Source organism: Carassius carassius, chromosome 26 (genome assembly GCF_963082965.1).
Source record: "Carassius carassius chromosome 26, fCarCar2.1, whole genome shotgun sequence".
Lineage (NCBI taxonomy): Eukaryota > Metazoa > Chordata > Actinopteri > Cypriniformes > Cyprinidae > Carassius > Carassius carassius.
Window position 1 is genome coordinate 16,071,974 of NC_081780.1, and position 18,930 is coordinate 16,090,903.

At 36.6% G+C, this 18,930-nt stretch overlaps 1 protein-coding gene across 23 annotated transcripts in view; it reads right to left on the bottom strand.

The window, feature by feature from the left end:
- Positions 1 to 514: 514 nt before the first annotated feature.
- LOC132105894 (CUGBP Elav-like family member 2) overlaps positions 515 to 18,930 on the bottom strand; it is a 141,637-nt gene continuing 123,221 nt past the window's right edge. For 5 of the 23 annotated variants that reach the window (XM_059511388.1, XM_059511381.1, XM_059511389.1 and 2 more), the window contains 6 exons: positions 15,443 to 15,577; positions 14,043 to 14,168; positions 10,628 to 10,825; positions 7,355 to 7,498; positions 6,857 to 7,022; positions 515 to 5,172 (listed from right to left, as the gene is read on the bottom strand). In XM_059511388.1, the coding sequence (XP_059367371.1) occupies positions 6,895 to 7,022; positions 7,355 to 7,498; positions 10,628 to 10,825; positions 14,043 to 14,168; positions 15,443 to 15,577 (731 nt within the window). In that variant the 3' untranslated portion in view covers positions 515 to 5,172; positions 6,857 to 6,894. The remainder of the gene's footprint in view (positions 5,173 to 6,856; positions 7,023 to 7,354; positions 7,499 to 10,627; positions 10,826 to 14,042; positions 14,169 to 15,442; positions 15,578 to 18,930) is intronic. The other 18 variants (XM_059511402.1, XM_059511403.1, XM_059511405.1 and 15 more) reach the window with 10 other exon arrangements.

Consider the following 18,930-nt stretch of genomic DNA (forward strand, 5'->3'; position numbering starts at 1 on the left):
CACATAGTGGATAGGGACACAGACAGAAGGACAGACGGGGGCCTCGCCCAGAGCAGCGGTACAGTACAGAACGCCTCCAGGTTTGTGCCCCACCATCGCAGAGTATTTGTTACATTTCAAAACAAATCAAGTGGAAAATGGGTAAGTTTTTAAAAATGATGATACGATTTCCAGTTTTTCGCTTTGAGGTCAAACATTAGGAAGCGAAAGGCTGGGGGCTTACCAAGGGGTGTTTAATAAACGGCTGTCCATCTACTGTTACAGCAAGTTGGGCTGCACAGAAATATACATATATAAATCTTTATGTATATTTACCATGTTTGGAGATGAGACTGAAATTAATCGCAATGTAAATAAAAGAAATCAAATAACCAAGAAACAATCCACCAAAACGGTACAGAAAAAAAAATGAGAAGGGAGCAAAACGAGACGTGAAACACCAGAGGGTTGCGTGAACATTTGTACAACATCGGACAGGTACTAGAACACCACGCCACAGAGAAAGAGACGAGTATTAGGAAAAATGGTTTAATATCGGAGACAGAGGCAAAAAACTGCATCACACAAGAACGTACATTTACAAAAATAAGTCTGACTGTTCCAGCTACACAGTTAGGTTAACAGCAAAGACAGAGAAACCAGAAAAATCTAAACAGCTAAAAGCAAAGTCCTCAAATTACTTTTATCTTGTTTGTCAAACTAATACATTTATCCACTGAAGGTGACTAAATTCTTCTAAATCATCTAATCGTCTTTATCATGGTGACTGCACAATACTTAACTAAATGAAACTTACCGCTGTTGTAAAGACTCTTTGTAAAGACAAACGCCATTACGTATGTATAAGCCAAAAGGAAAACTCCTCGACCCTCTTTCCGAGAAAGTAAAAGAATAAAAAATAAAAAAAGGAAAGCAAATACTGATGTGAAGAATAAAGAAGAGGAGGCTAAAGATACCAAGCCAAAGTTCTTCTAAAAAAATCTTTATATCAAAACCTAACGTTCTGGACGCCACCTAGAAATCAAACTCGGGAACCAGTTGCTGTCGGCCCCTGGCTGGGGCCGCGCAGCCTGTCAGATGTTTTTTTTTTTTGTTTTTTTTTCTTTTTTTTTTTCCTTTAATTGCCAGTATAAAAAGTTCCACTGGTACAAAAGGCATAAGTACAATCAGTGATAGAAATAGGAAAGCCTGCTTTTTTTGTACTTTTTAAATTCCCATCCAATGACAGATTTTCAAAGTGTTGTCAAACAAACATGTATCACGCTTACATAATCCACTGAAATGCATTGACTTTGGCTTTTCTCAAGACAATACTTAAAACTATTTAAATCTTTTTAGAATCAAACAAAATGATATTAATCTACAGACGACAAGCTTTTGTTACGGCACGTTAGATAAACACATACATTTCCAAAAAACTTGACATAAGCCAAAATGCAAAGAAACTACACATCGTTTTTTTCTTTAAAATACACTTGATAAATAGCACTTAAGAGAAAGAAAGAAACAAAAGAAACAACAGATTTCAGATGCGCGTGGTGCAGAAAACCCCCTGAGTGAAGAGTCTCAGCGAGAACTCCTTGTAAGTTTGTGATTTACTAAACATCTAATAAATGTGTGTGTAAAAAATTTTGCTGGCCGTGAAAGTTTACCCTGTTTTGTCTGAAGTTGATTGTGACGAAGAGTGGTAAACGAAACAGAACACTGAGATGGAAATGAACAACTACCGATATTTTAGAAGCCCCGATACAGCACTGTGCTGAGGTAAAAACACTTACGCCGAACTGCGGTTCATTACAGAGCGATATTACATCGAGTCAAATGAATCAAATGAGGTCAAGCAGAGATGCATTCCATGAAAAATTGAGCATGATTCTAATTTCGTATATAATCGGTTTTGCGAACAAAATTTTCAGCAACTTTCGGGAGGGTTAAGTAGCAAGTCAACTGACTCGAACGCTGTACGGGGTAAGCATAAAGAGTCGTCAATTTTAATACTGCACGGTAATGCTGTGCTGGTGCGCATGTGCTTTTGTGTTTGTGCTAGTGGTTATACGATTTGGCAAAGAGAACGATATATCATAAACCGACCGACTCAAACTTCCCGATATAAAACTTAATCGTTATCGGGTAAATTATAGAAAAACATTTCCATTTTTTGGGGCCTCTTTCATGAAAGACAAGTATAACGTATTTCTGTATAAACCATTAGTACAAAATTTTCTCCATTCAAAGCCACTGGTCAGTTAACACTTCAGTTCGGTTTTAAGACAATTGATCTACATGTTTTTACGAACAATGTACACAAATTTTTATCTGCAGGTGTGTGACAATTTACGTACGAATTGTCACAAGACACAATTCACGCAATTCAAAAGTCTTGTACAAAATTTTAGTTCAAATGGTTGCATGTAATACACACAAGACACATTTATGTACAAGTGGTTTGCGTATGATATACAGATACATTTGTTCACTTATGAACAATTGAAGTTTACAGTTTGCACCAATTTACAGAAATGTATGAAAATTTAAATAAAAAATGGTTACGAACGAGTTAGGCAAATTTGTTCTTGTTTCATGAATGAGCCCCTTTTGTTTCTCAACTGGCACAAAGTTTGGCAGATCCAGTTTTTTGGCTAAATTTTAGAAATAACAGACGAATAGACAACTAACAACTGTTCATAGTACAGACACACATCTGTACGCAGTCACATAAAACACACACACACAACCTTGGCACACATTTTAAAATGTGCAGCAATCTATTCCAGCCCATTAATACTGATCGACGTCTTAAGGCAACGGCAGAGCTTGGGTATAAAATAGTGCTATAGAGTGAAGTAAACTGGTTTTGAGGGGGCTGCCTGTAAACTACGTTTGTAAACAATATTTTTACGGGCCGTTCGAACGATGTGTAAACGTTTACAACAAAGTGCTACAGGCGCTATCGAACACTGCGGATCACGCTGAACTACTTTGGCATCAGGACAGAGTTTTGGTTGTCCTACGAACATAAAATAGTCCTGATAAAGGCAGCAGAAAGCGAGACTTCACTGAGACGTTTCGAGTTTAACATTGAGGAACACATATCAGCTGATTCGTAATGATTATGTGGCTGTCATGATGGCCCTGTATTATATTATGATGGTCCAAAGTTCAACGCCTGATTCACAAAATACGTCCCGTCACACACGAAAGTGTTTAATGACAAACATGATGTATCAGATGAATTTGTCCTGTCAAATCTGGGCCTTCTGTGGTGAATTGTGTGTAGGTGTGTGTATGTATAAGGAGAACTGCTGAGACTCGATCTCAGGGGCTCAAATACACACACCGTCAAAGAAAAGAGGGTTGTGAGGTCAACCTTTAGCACAGGTGTGTGTATGCGTGCAAGTGTGTGTATGTGCATACCTGTGAATCTGTGTGTGTGTGTGTGTGTGTGTGTGTGTGTGTGTGTGTGTGTGTGTGTGCTTGTGAGAGCGATAATGACACATGGGGACTTTTTACATCTTTACAAATAAAGAAAAAAAGAAAGCAAAGCAAAAACATGAACAGTTTCAGGCAACAAGACCACAGAAGAGCAAGTTAACAATCTTTTTTAAATCTATATCTTTAAATATGATGGTTCCATACAAAACACTTACGTAATAAAATACCCATGTTATCAAATAATTTCACAAGTAAAACACTGAAGCTGTAGGCAGGATGTACCGTCAGAATTTGGCACTAAATTCCACTCATCTTGTTTTTTCTTTATAAGAAAAAAAAATCACATTTTGCTGAACAACATAATACATCTAAATATTGTTTCCCACAATAGAAATAAAATAATATAATGACATAGATGCTTCACAAGCCGACACTGTAACTTTTAAGAATTTGTATATAGTTAATTACCCAACAAGAAATTTAGCAAAGAGGGACTCCTATCAAAAATAAACTAAACAAAAATAAAAAAACAAAAAAACAAGGAAAAAAACAAAACAAAACAAAAAAGTAGTAGTAATAGTACTTTTGAAAGGCTTTGTCTATTGTTCAAGTAAATTGATTTTTAGTCTTCTCTTTAAAAACATGAGACAAATAAGACTGTTAGACTTGATGAAACCACGACTTTATCCACGAAAAGCACCGACGGGACCGCGGGTTACACAAACTCTGTTTTTTTTCCTCTATACATTTAAACAGTATAAAATATAGGTCATTTCATGTGCATTTAAACCACGGATTGTCTAACTGTAAGTCAGTTCAGCAAAAGGTGTGACACGTAGGTAGCATTTCCCCCCAAACAGGGCAATCTTGTGTTTTTTTTTATTTTTTTTTGTAATACCTTTACTACTCTAGAAAAAAGTGGTTTTATATAGACTTTAATGAGAAATCAAGCCACTTAAAATGGCCTTATCAAAAAACTTTACACTGCCTGAAAAATGTAAAAACCACGAGCAAGCTCTGAGAGATTCTAATATCGATCAGACAGCTTTTTTTTTTTATTATTAAAACTGCGTGGAAGTAGTCTATTCATTTAGAAACCAGCGTGGGTTTCTTACAGCAGGCCTCAAATTAAGAGTGTTGCCGACAGTAAGTCCCAACGCCAATCCCTGTATTGAACGTTCAAGTTTACTTTAAACGAATGAAAAACAAAAAACAACAACATAAAGAGAGAGAGAGAGAAACAAAAACAATCAGACAAATTAAAAAGAAACAAAAAAGTCAAACGTAAATATATGTAATTGTTTTGCCACAGGATTTTTTAAAATCTTTTTTATCTTTGTTTTCTTAAAATGATGCTCTGGTTATGTTAGTAAATATACTCTGTCTCTAGAGTGTGAATGCAGCGTTTTCACATTATTATTATTTTATTTTTTCTTTTTATTTTTTTCTTTCCTCCCTTCCTTCTCTCCCTCGCTCCCTCCCTCACCAGTTAATCTAAACAAACAAAAACAAAACAAAAACAAGAAAAAATAAGAGCTCAAAATGTGGTCACATGCGAAAATTTTCCAAAAAGATCAGGCTAAGATCAAAGTACAAAGATCAGTAAAAGGAGACCAGATTATGAGCAGGAGAACTCAGAAAGACATCAGAAACAATGACGGGACGATGAGACGGGGGTTTTTTTGTACGCCACGTAGACATGCTAGGCAAACGATGAGCATAGAGTCATGGAGATGAGTTCTAGGGAAGAAAACGGGAGAGGAGAGTTACACACACAGCTCCGGCACACAACTAACATCATTAAACCATGAGAACAACAAACAAACAAAACAAACGAACAGACAACAACAGCAGCAGTGCTATTAACCAGCGTTTCACCAACATCACATTAGCATTTTTTTTTTCGTACAGTACATACATTTTGAATAAATTGCCAACATGTACACGTAAATGAGGCATTCGCTCACAGAGAATACAAACACACACTCCAGCTCCTCCATACAGACATACACCCAAAAGTATCCATCCTGATCCGAGACCACAGATGGATCGCCGTTTGGGAGAGATTATTCAGTGTTTTTTTGTTTTTGTTTTTTGGAGAGAACAAACAAAATCCAAACAATACGAAACAAAATGAAACAAAAAAGAGATTTCACTTGTGAAGTGCCACTACTTATGACGAGAGAGAGGAGAGGAAGAGAGAGTCGAGACAGTTATGATGGGGACGTGATGGATGGGATTGTGGGAAATGGTGAGAGGGAAGATGAAAGAGAGAGAGAGAGAGAGAGAGAGAGAGAGTAAGGAAAGAAAGAAAAAGAGGGGTTTTGTACGTGACTCTGTGTTCTCGTCACACAACAGATCGTGTGGTTTATGAAGACTACCGGACAAGGCTCAGGATAGAGAGAGCACGACTTTCCAAACCCAATAACTTAAAAGATAATAAATAAAGTCCTTTACTTCAGAGGCAGTAGAAATTTTGTATAAAAATAGAACTGCATTTTTCCTTTTTTACAAATAAAATTTACAGGCCTGTGGCTTTCTGTAATTTAAGTTTTTTTTTTCTTTCGATAAACATCAAGTTTTCAGTTCCCCACCCCTCCACATAGAACCTAGAACGCTTTATTCTTTTTAACCATCGACAGATCAAAATCTTTTTTTAATGCTCTACACAAATTCTGTTGGACAAAGACCACAATCATCTAACGCATAAAATTTGGACTTAAAAAAAACAACAACAAAAAAAACAAACAACAATAACGAAAAACCCTTACTGACAGAAAATGACTGAAAAAAGAAAAGCAAAAAAAAAAAAAAAAATCACTGAACATTTGACGGCAAGTATTTGTTGAGGAAGCTGTTTAGGCAGTTGTTGCCGTTGACTACAGAGAGGCCACAGCGGGTTTAACCCTTTCCTCTCTAGTGCCAGTGGGCCAAGGGTTCGAAGGAGCAGCAAAGCCCTGAACCGACACCAGAGGCCAAAGGGCAAAGGTTAATGTGCATATTGGTGCTTTAATCATATCGGAACCTTCTCTACTTGTCCTTACAAGCCTCAGGTTCACAAAGAGAAACAAATAATACTTTATACATTGTTTCTTTCTGCTGTTGTTATCATCATAGAATGAAATAGCCATTGTATAAATATTTATTTAAAAAAAAAAACAATCAAATAGTTTATACATGACTCAAACGATAATAATAATAGCTGTTCATCCATCGCAAGTCATACAAAAAGGAAAATGGCGGAAATGGAAGCGTTCATGTGAAAAAAAAGAGACAAAAATAATACTGTTATTAATTAAAAAAGCTGAAAAGAAGGTTATGGGAGAGTGGCTCCCTCTGGTGGTCAAAGGGTAAAACTCCCCCTCGTGCATCCCCTCCCCCCCGGAGTCCCAGTTTGGCAACCGTGGCAGCAGTGGGGACTTACCCTAGCAGTGTAACATGAGAGAGGCCCTAGTGCTAAGATCAGTACGGTTTGCTGTCGTTCTTTGAGCGCTTGAGCTGGACTTTGAGACGCTTCATGCCGATTTGAAACCCGTTCATCGCCTGAATGGCGGCCTGCGCTGACACAGGATTGTCATAACTGACGAAACCTATGATAGAGGAAAAGCAGAAAGGGATATAGGAATCGCACAATGTCTTGAGACTGCAATCAAGTCATATTTGGCGGTAAAACATAAAACGCAAAAACTAAATGACAATATGAAATACAGCATAAAACTGAATTTAGTAACATAGCATAACAGACTAAGCGTGAACAAAATTTTTTTTTTTTTTTATGTTTGGAAAACCCCAATTGTTGTAGTCTAATGACTAGTTTAACGTCAAATTAAATGTGCCTGCATGCTGTAAGCCATAAGCATATAACTGTTACTGGTATATTCTTGGTTGTCTTTCCCAGGAGTGTTTGTGTGTCAGTGCATACCGAAGCACTTGCTCAGATTGGTCTGTTTGTCGATAAAGACTTTGGCAGACACCACGTTTCCGAAAGGCATGAACATCTGTAGGATGTCCTGGTCCCCAAACTCCTGTGGCAGGTGGTAGATGAACAGGTTGGCTCCTTCAGGTCCTGTTCCACACACACAAAATGTACATGTGTCCATGTTTAGTGAAGTAACATTGGCGTTTAGTCTTTCAGCAGAAGCTTTTATCCGAAGTGACTTACAAATGAGGAGAATAGAAGCAATCAAAACCAACAAAAGAGCAATAATATGTGAGTGCTGTGACAAGTCTCGGTTAGTCTAACACAGTACATTTCGGCAAACTTCTTTATTATTATTATTTTTATTTTATTTTTTTTATAATAAATGAAAAGAAAATAAGTAGATAGAACAGAAAGAAAGAATAGAGAACACAAGTGTTAGAATGCCATTCATTTATTTTGTTTATAAATATAAAGAAAAATGCCAGTGTTAAAGGGTCAATTATTATTTTTTAAATAAATAAAAAGAAAAGAAGATAGAACAGAAAAAGATTAGAGAATGCTAGTATTTTTTTATAAATAAAAAGTCAAAAGAATAGAGAACACCAGTGTTAGAGGGTAATTTTTTTTATAATAAATAAAAAGAAAGCAGATAGAATAGAAAACTGAATACAGAATGCTAGTGTTAGCGGGTCCTTGTTTTTTTTATTCTCAATAAAAAGAAAACAACTAGTTAGATTAGAAATAGAAGAGAGATATAGAGAGTGCAAGTGTATATATACACATATATATATACACACACATATATATATACACACATAGTAAAATCAGTAATATTGTGAAATATAATATACACCTTTCTATAACATATTTCTATATTTTAAAATGCGACATAATCCTGTGATGAAAAGCTGAATTTTCGGCAGCCATTACTTAAATGGTAGTTAATGTTGACTGACATGGATTTGGTTATGGATGTATATTAATGACAAAAGTTTCACAAAAATTGTGAAGCTGCATAAAAAAAAAAGTGCACAATGTACTTATTGTGTTCATATTGTATTGCAAAACACTTTTGCTGTTACTGAGGAGGGATACTGATAAGGTTAGGGACAGGTTTGGTGGTATGGCTAGGTTTAACCCTCTGGAGTCTAAGGGTATTTTTGGGGCCTGGAGAAGTTTTGTCATGCCCTGACATTTGTGCTTTTTTCAGTTTCTTATAAATATCTAAATGGGTAAAGTCTAATCTCACTGTAATCAGCACAAACTGGGCTGTAATAATATGTGGAATGCATGTATGTACATGATTGTGTTTTTGAGAAAAAAAATGTTATGCGTGGTTAGTGAAAAACTAAAAATGTGAAAACACTTGAATAAGGCCATAAAACACATTTTTGAGAACTGGAGCTTGTAGCCTAGAATTTTTCTTTCTAAATTATGTGAAAATCATCTTGTTTTCTCACTTACAGAAAACAATATATTGATTTAAATTTTCTAAGACACTTTTTGTTGGTAAAAGTCATATGCGAGAAGGCGTCAACTATCATGAATATCATTGTGATTTACACCTGAGAAGACAAAGGCCCGCATAATGAGCTGCATAATGAGCCTCTCAGTCATCTGTGCCACTGAGAGGAAGGAGTTACAAGAAAGAATGTGAGGACAAAATAAATGTATATAATTTTATGTTTGTAGTTTATTTAGAATATATTTAATTATCCGACAACATAATTTAATATCCACTTGGGAGTGCAGTTAAACAGTTTATTAGGAACAAACAAAGCTGACTTTCAAACTATTTTTTTTTGCATCATTATTCCAGTCACACAATCCTTCAGAAATCCTTTTAACAATCTTATTTTCTACAAAAAATGGTTATTATTATTATCATTATTATTATTAATGTTGAAAAGAGCTGAGAATATTTTTCAGGTTTTTTAGGGGGGATAAATTAAAAGAACACCATTTTTTGTTACATTTGTTACAGTTACATTTATTTGTTACATTTATATTATTTACATCAAGCGTTTGAATGGTATAGTATTGTATATTGTTATTGAAACTTAACATAATATTTTACTTGACTATACAAGTAAGGAATTATAGTTTGGAAAAAGTCTAGTAACTAGTAAAAGTAACTAGTAAAATGTTTACACGTTATGTGAAAACTAGTACAAGTATATAAATAAATAAAAAGAGACTTACTCATGGTTATGATCTCTGCTGAATAAAGTGCTTCATTCTTTTTTTTCTGAGGAAATCCATTTCTCAAATCCTCAACCACATCGCATCTTTTTGGGGTGAATTATGTATTATTCCTCTCATCGCGAAGCAAACAGTAAAATAAAAGAACTTGAAGAACAGTCTGGCTGCTTTTTCTTCTGTTATGGGCGTATTCAAGCCGCGCGCTTCTGTTTGAATCTGAATAGCGCGTTCAGCGTGGGGGCGTGGTCACATTAGATATAATAAAGGGAGACGTGAAAAGCAGACATCGCGTTGTTTTCATATGGATTACTTTATCACAGAATATTTGTTTTCGGCAGCACTTGTTTAGTTTAAAAGTAGACATGTCAAGCTTTCTATAGATATCTCTCTCATGTCTCTTCGTTGAGTATTCACGGAGTTACAGTTCATTTTAATGTCGTGTTTGTAAATGAAGATCAGCGCAGACAAAGGCTGCAGACAGCACGCCTTGTTTGTTATCTTTATTTTATAAGTGCACAAAGTTTTGTTGTTATTATGTCTGTATCCAAAAAAAGTAGACCCTTTACAGATTCGATTGATGTATTGCTCTTATCTGTATGATTAAAACTGAAAGTGTAATATAATTTCTTTTCGGGGTTATCAGGAGAAAATGACTCATAACACATATATACGTTAATCGACTCCAGAGGGATAAGGGTGGGTTAAGGAGTAAGGGATGAGTCAACAGTGTTATTATAAATGTAATTGCAGAATTACAGATGAAATTACATGCAGGTATTTTTAAAATATAAGTACAATTTTGCATGTACACAATAAGTGAGTTTTACAAAATTATAGGTTTAAATGCAAGTACATCGTAGTTAAGGATGCTAGATTAAAAAATATTTAAAAAAAACATTTTTTTTCCACTTTTGTCACTGATGTACCTCCATATTTGCTGTGCTACTTAAATGAATTTGAAATAGATGTAATCTAATTTAATCTAGTTCTAGTTCTAGTTTAATCTAGTTGAACTAGATTTCTCCCTTCCATTGTAAGCAACATCCAGTGTGTGTGTGTGTGTGTCCGTACCCTCTTTCTGGCTGCCTGCAGCGCTCTGTTGCTGCAGTAGGGACTGGCTGTAGAGGGTGGGCAGGGCGGCAGCCGCGTACTGTTGGATCCCTGAGTAGGCCTGTGTGAGAGCGTCCATGGGCCCGGCCGACCCGTTACTCAGGCCTGTGCTGCCCAGCCCGCCATTCAGAGCTGCCATACCTGAGAGCATGTGAGCAACTTTACATAAAACCCAACAATAAAGAAAAAAGAAGTGCTCTTACTCGTTAGCATTTGGACTCAGGGTGTGTTTCTACAACAAAGCACGACACGACACGCACAAAAACAGACAGAACACAAAAAAACCAACTACACACGTGGACAGTGAACGTAACACTCACACAAACAGCAGAATCACAAACGTCACGCTGGACATTACATCATAAACAGCACCCACTCACACACATATACACACAAACACAAGATAGAGAAAATACATAATATACTGACCGGTGAATGCAAATGAGGAGCGCGCGGCCTACACATGCACACTAATGTCACAATAGCAGCACGAAACTATCACCACAGCGACCCTCAGACACACAGAAACATCTGACCAATCACCTTTTTAACCTCACACAGCGGAAATCTACATCTAATTAACTCATTATTCGTGTCAGCAATCTTGGCTCTATTAATTATGAGGAAAACATTAAACTCTTTTAATAAAATACAAATGCATCCTTGGATCCATTAAAAGCAGAACCCCTGACTGCTAAAACAGATGCACATGTGCTTCGGGGAGTAACTCCTGTAAATATATGAGCAGCATAAGCGCAGTCTATGGGAATATATATACGTAAATACACAAATTACTGTTTGTTAAGAACAAGGTTTAAAATGTTTTGAACAAGTCTCCTTTGCTTACATAGGTACTTATTTGCTAAAAAGGGTATTTATTTTTCTTTAGCACAAACTTTAGCACAAAACATATTAGATTTAAGTTCCAAAGGATCATATCAGATCACATTTATATATATATATAAACCAGTCATGAGTAGCATGGATATATATGTACATTTCCTACTGTAAATATAGTAAAACTTAATTTTAGATTTGTTACATGCATTGAGAAGGGATTCATTTGGACAGATGTAAAGGGACATTTTCTCAATATTTAGATATTTGCACACCCTCTGATTCCAGAATAGTTGCATCTCAGCTAAATATTGTCCTATATATAATAATCCATACGTCAATGGAAAGCTTATTTATTTATGTATAAATCTCAATTTTGAAAAATCGACCCTTATGACTGATTTTGTGATCCAGGTTCTCATATATATATACTGTATATAAAACTAAATCTTATAATCAAACAGATTATATATATTATTTGATCAAGAAGAACAGAATTTATTTGAAACAGAATCTTTTTGTAGCATTATAGTTGTCTTTTTTAATCAATTGAATGCATCCTTACTGTATATAATGATATAACAATAATCCCTTTCTTTAAATATAATTATTGAATGTAATCATTATTGATTTCATTTAAACAGCCTTTACTTTAGTACTATAAAATATCAGTACTTATCAAATAAGTGTGTGTGTGTGTGTGTGTTTATAAAGACTGATTCATGAGTATTTACTGATTGGCCTTTTGGCTTGACGGCCTGAAAACAATAAATGATGAGCAAAGTGTTTGGATGGCCAGCTCCCTCATTTATCCAGCAATAATTACAATACTGACCTTTTATATTCAATTACACTATACAGCCTCTTAAATGAGCACTGTGTGTGCTTGTGTGTGTGTGTGTGTGTGTGTGTGAGACAGAGAGAGAGAGAGAGAGAGAGAGAGAGAGATTAATTTGAATGAATTTAAATTGTAGGCATTCTGTTAAAGGGAGCTTGATTTATAAAACCAGAAACCTGGCTGAAAGGTCACTGGTGGAGATAGAGATTTTGTCCGCGTGCCGACACACTGACATATACACATGCACAGGCCACGGAGATCTTTAGCTCATCTATTCATACTAATAACACAGGTACATTTTATTATAAGATGAGTAGTTCCTAGTCTTGAATGCTGATTTGTCAAAACAGCTTTGCAGTTGCGCTAAAATACAATTTGGTAACAACAAAATGCATAACATCTGTTTGCAATCTACTGGAGTAAGTCACAACACCCACAGAAGCCAATATTCAACTATTAACCCTGAGAGATTGTCGTTTCAAACACATACACATTTTGTTTATTGTCAAACCAAATAATTTTTTATAGGGTTCCATTGAAAGTCCATTCCAGCACAACTCAAAAACAGTACAGTTTGTTCTTCTATGTCAAACAATCAGTGTTTGGGAGTAATTAGTTACATTGTGCACTACGAGCCATTTTAAGTGAGCGGTCTCAGCCAGCACTTCAGCAATTCGGTTTCTAGAGAGCATTTGATTGGTCTGAAGATGAAGTATGATGCGACATCAAAAAAAATAATTGAGCCGTTTGGCGGGAAATGATGCCATAACTTAATTCTGTATTTTCAATTTCAGTTTATGTATATTTTTTAATTGTATGTATATGCTTTATGGTTTAAGTAACTAGAATAGTTACACTACTAATTACATTTTGAATAGGTTAGGTTGTAATCTGTAACCTGTTACATTTCCAAAGCAACCTTCCCAACACTGTAAACAATTACAGTTGATCTCGTACACTATATTTGATGTGTTGTTCATATGTGCGTTGATCAATGTTCATATGTGAATAAAGCTTAAATAAATCTGTTTATTAAATGAAATCACATTAATTCATAGAACTTGGATTTAACTTTTAATTGGATTCATATTTATTACTTAATGTTGTTATAAAGCGCGAATGTTTTGATGGAATGGACTGTCGATAAAAGGACAAAAAATTATTAGGTTTGTTAAAAATACATCTGCGTTTCATAGAAGAACAAAAGGCTTATGTGTTTCATTCAAAATCATTCAAACCCCAAGATATAACAGACACGTATACACAATACACACAATAGTGACAAAACAAGTGCATGTCTATAGAAACACCCAGAGCAATGGTTTAGCAGTGTGTTAGCATGTCTGAATGTGTGGAGATGTGGTGTCTGATTGGTGCAAACACACTCACAACTACAAGAGATGAGCTACATTTGTTTTGACTTGGCAAATGGATTTGATCTGATCTGATTTGATTTAACAATGAGGCACAGACAGTTTAAATATATCAGCAGGACTAAATGTGAGAAATTCTCGCAGCAAACTCTGGCTGAAGCCCAGAGAGATGCCCTCGCTTTGGCCAGTGGTTAAAGTAAATTGCCTGAAAAACATTCACTATGTGTGTGTTTGGGAGATAGCTGGCATCTCTATGAGCTGTGGGTGGCTGGTATGAGGTGATGTTGTATGGATTGGGATGGAGAGGCCGATGGACGGTAGTACTCACTGTTGACGCTACCTGCTAGTGCATTTATGTTATTGAGGCCCACGGTGGCCCCGGCCAGACCCTGCAGTGTCCCCAGAGAACCCAGGGAACCCATTGCAGCTGCGGTGGAGTTAGCTGTGGAACCTACTGTGGGGAAAGACAGACAGAGCAGGAAGGAGAGACAGGTGGAGAAATGGAAGAGAGAAAAATAGAGAGATGTTTGAACATATACATTTGCAGATGATGCTGAAATGGTTAAAGTTACATTCATAAAAGCTTTGGTGGAGGTACACAGAGGGAAGGATGCATGGGTGGAAGATTGATTCACTGATAGATTGTAGGGTTGGGTGACTTTGATGGGAGTGTAACATTAAGTTATGTTCTTAATATCGCAATGATTTTATTGCGCAATTTATTAGGCCATTAAGTTTTCTAAAGAGGGTCACATTAGACTAATTTTGCAATCCTTTCTGGTCCTGTAACTTGTGCATCAAGACAGATTTTTTAAATAGTGCCTCTGATTGCTGTTTCTTACTGTGTATTGTTGTTCTTTTGCATTCAGTATGAATTTAGATTTATACATTACTACATAGATTTTTCTGTAAAAAAATTCACCCTATTATGATACTTAATATCATCAAAGTAGTAGAAATTTTAACTGTTAAAAAAACTTTTGTATTACATTTATTTTTAAATATGATGCAGTCCTTATAAAGTGGATAAGGTGGATGGATAGTCATATGGATAGATATATGGATGCATAATTTTTTAAAATTAATTTCTAAAGGGATTATGTTAAAATGGCAAAAAAGACGCACAACAACAATAAAGATTTTTGCAATCATGACAACAATGATGACAACAATGTTTTCAGAAAAGAGCAATAAAATACAAACAAAACATCTCTCGAAACAAAAGAACTCTGGAGCATATAAAAGCTTTTCCCTCTGCTCTGCACAAGACATTTGCATTTTTGCAAGTTTGAAAGAAATTTTAAAGTTTCAGAGCAAGATACAAAGATGCTAATCTCACTGGAGAACCATGTGTCACACTTATATAAGTGTCTGCTAGTTTCACATTTCATCTTTTCCAAAAATGAATGGAGCACGGTTAAAGCCAAAGAGCACAACAGCGAAACGTCAAACATATGAACACAGTCTCCCAAACATGATGATGATGATGAACGTAAACCATGATGGATGTTATCAAGGAATTACGCAAACAAACACACATATGCGCAAACATGAAACTTAAGACAACACAACATGAAAACTTAAGAATTCTGATGCAGGACATTCAAACATCAAAGAGAATGGCGAACTCAACTACAACAGATGAATGGACAACGACGCTACGGTGGAAATGATATCGAACAGGATATCGAAGATGATAATGATGATGATGGGACGGCCTCTGGTTACCTGGGCTGGCCAGGGCTCCCAGGGACCCTGTGTTGGAGGTCAGTGCGCTAGCGGTGGACGGGCTGGCTGAGCTCTGTGCTGCAGCCGCTGCTGCTGCTAGAGTGGCCAGATTCTGCAACTGCAGAGCATTCATACCTGAAGAAAGAGAAAGCATCAATGTGTGCGTGTGCGTTAAACTAAAGGAACCACATGTGCTACAGAATGCTCTACACGAGCAGGTATTTGTGTGAAAAAGTTAGTTGAGTTGTTTGTAGAGGTGTTTCGAATTGAAGGTCTGATTCTATGCATGAGCTCGGGTGCATCTACTCCAAAGGTGACTCTAGATTAGTGTGTTTGAGGCATGGCTACATGCAGTGGCCATGACGCCAACACACTGCGGGAAGTGGCTTGCAGCCAAGAAGGACAGAGATTGGAAGTGGAACAAGAAAATGCACAGCATGTGTCGTATATACACATAAAATGTATATACTCTATACTATGAGGAAGCACGCACACACAAGAGAAAAAAAAACACGCACAGGAGACACAAGACTTGTTGAGGAATTATAGGCCCTGTCCCCAAATGCCACCAACCTATGAGTCCATAATTTGGTGACTAGCGCCCAATTACGGTCTGGTATTCATCCCAAGTGTTGGCTCGATGAAAGTGTGCAATAAGAGAAGATTGTAAGCACCCTTTTGAAAATGAATAAGTATCACGGAGAAGTGAAAACCTGAAAGGTGACAAGTACACATTAATGTTTGTCAATTGAGACTGAAAGCAAAGGCTCAAATGCAGGATCTGAAGCCATCTGGAAAAAAAAATAATTTGTTTTTCCAGCCTTATCCCTTTAGACAGAACTAGCGTGTAATTTGAATTGGTCAGACAGTGCTCTGGGGATGCCACGGTTGTCTGCCCTCCCAATCCACTGAGCAAGCAAGAGAAGCGCATTAAGAGTCTAATTAGCACATCACAGAAGGTGATTAGAGACAGGAAACTACCTCTAATTGCAAAACAAAGACCAGGTCAAGACATAAGGGCAGAGATGATTCCATAATGTTACAGGTCTTGAACAGCAGATTTAAAATCAGCATGAAATGGCTCGCAAGACTCAGTCCACTTTCATTTCGTGGCATTTCCAAAACAAACGAATATTCAACAGTGAAAAGAAAGAAAAAATTGGCCAGGACTTGTGAAAAGTGGTCTCAGCCTAGTTGGTTTGAAGGAAGGGTTTGAAAAACAAGAGTAATCTGTGGTTTCACACAAAAATTAAAGCAGTTTTAGTTATCACATTACAACAAAATATTATGAGGGCAAAATTTGTAATTATTTTGAGTAATTGTTCAGAGTAAAAAAAGGTCAGTTAAATAGGTCATTTCTGAATTCATGGTTCAAGACTTCAACCTTGAATAATATATAATATAAAAGAAACTAGAAAAAGCTTCATTGGATGAGAAAGTGCAATGTTGGGAGGTCAAAAAGGGAAGTTACAACAGAAATGAACTATGAAATTGAGGGCTTTGTGACCGCCTTTGTGCTTCTGAATAAAGCGGAAAAGGAACCATTTTGAGTTTTTGGCACAAAAGTGTCAGAAAATGGGCATTGAGTATTTGGCACAATGTGAGTTCTGTGGTTGAGAAGGGCACTTCTGCTAGTGTGTGAGAGAGAGAGATCCACCCATGCAGTATGTTCACACTCTCGGCGTACTGAGCGGAGAGAGAGGTGTTAGGAAAGAGGTGATGCTGGCTCTCGCTGAATGTTCATCATGTGTAATGCAGCTCCTTATGGCTCTTAACTCCACCCACAGCACAGACACAGCAGATGTCAGCTGTATATATCGTCTGCCAATCATAGACCGTTGCCAAGCGACAGATGGAGGGGCCCAAAGATTTCACAATTCAGCCGAGAAATCCTTAAAATCCTGTTGAGTTTGAGAGCTCCTGTCGATTCGGACTTCAAGAAGTGTCTCAAACAGACTTATATGTTTGGTCATATTGAGCAGGTTTATTGCTTGGGTTTATGCAATGGTCTACTTTGAGCTGTTTACATAAAGAATTTGGAGGTAAATTCATATATGGCAAATCAAGAAGTATCGCATTAAGTTTAACATCAACACAGTCATAAGTCATTAATTGAACCTGGTAAAAAAGTCTTGACATGCCATATTTAAATGTCAACATGTATATAACATTCTGTTCAATTTTCATTTTATGTAAAATAGTAGCTTGCACATTTAAAAAAAAATATATACCTTTCTGTTCCACGAAAGAAATAAGCCAAACACATTTGGAATGACGCAGGAGGAAATTATTTTCATTTCTGGTTGAATGGTTCCTTTAATCCAGTACTGACACATTGCTGTACATAATCTGTAAGTATAATAACAAACCACTTTGTCCATCATGCTTGACCAATTCCCATTCATTTCCGCAAATAAACCAGTATGATTAAAAGTCTAAACTAAGCTGTATTGGGGGAACATATTGCTTTAAAAAATGAGGTCCGGAAAATTCAATTGTTATGTTAATGTGGGAATTTTTCGCTCTTTAATTGTATGATGACAGCTGCTGCTGCATTGGCTCGATGTGAACCTCATTTTCGCTGAGTGGCTGTCACAGATGTACCACTAAACTTAAACGAGAGCTTCCAGAACTCTTCATAATGGTAAACAAAAACACCACAGTCATGTTCACCCTCTCCACAAGAGCCTCCATTAATGAGGAAGCCCTCTGGTGTGCAAAACTCTTGTCAGGGGGAAAGGCTTTAGGAGACAAAGGCACTCATCCTACACACACTGTAAGCCATTTTGGATGCTAATACGTTCTCTTTCTTTCATCCTTAGCGCTGCAATTAGGCGAGAGCGCGTGCTATAAATATTTCACTTTCCTTGAAGGCCTGGCAGCTTGATAAACAGACCACAATTAAGACCTGACAAGAACAGAGACGCACACTGGGAATGTAACACACAAGACAGCAAAAAAAAAAATTCAAAATGGAAAAAAGAAGGAAAGGAAAGAGCAAAGAGGGCCTTCCATTTTTTGTTGCATCTAGTGTGATGTTGGAGTCATAAAAACTGTCAAAGAGAGAACAACATGCACCTGTCTAACAGCCAGAGTAAGCAGTAACTCATTGGCAGATGTTTTAAAACACTAATCATATTCCAGATTGCTAAACCAAGTCAGCGTAAAGATAGAATAACATATCATGTTTCTTCGACAAGGAATCCATCTTGTGTTGCTGAATTCTCTGCAGGTTTCTGGGGAATTTAAGTGGTGAAGATAAGTGGCCGATTTGGATAAGGGTACTTTAATTTTTCCTCTTCTTTGAGAATTGCTAAAGTGAAAATGTAAAAAGCTGAAGACATCTGAGGGTTGATGGGGCATATCATCATGATTTGGTCTGCCATAAGCCTCACAGAGCTCAGGCAAGGAAATATGATGGGATGATGAGATAAACTCCTCTTCCAAGAAACAAAAAAAGGGTTTGATGCAAATCAGACCAGTTGTGG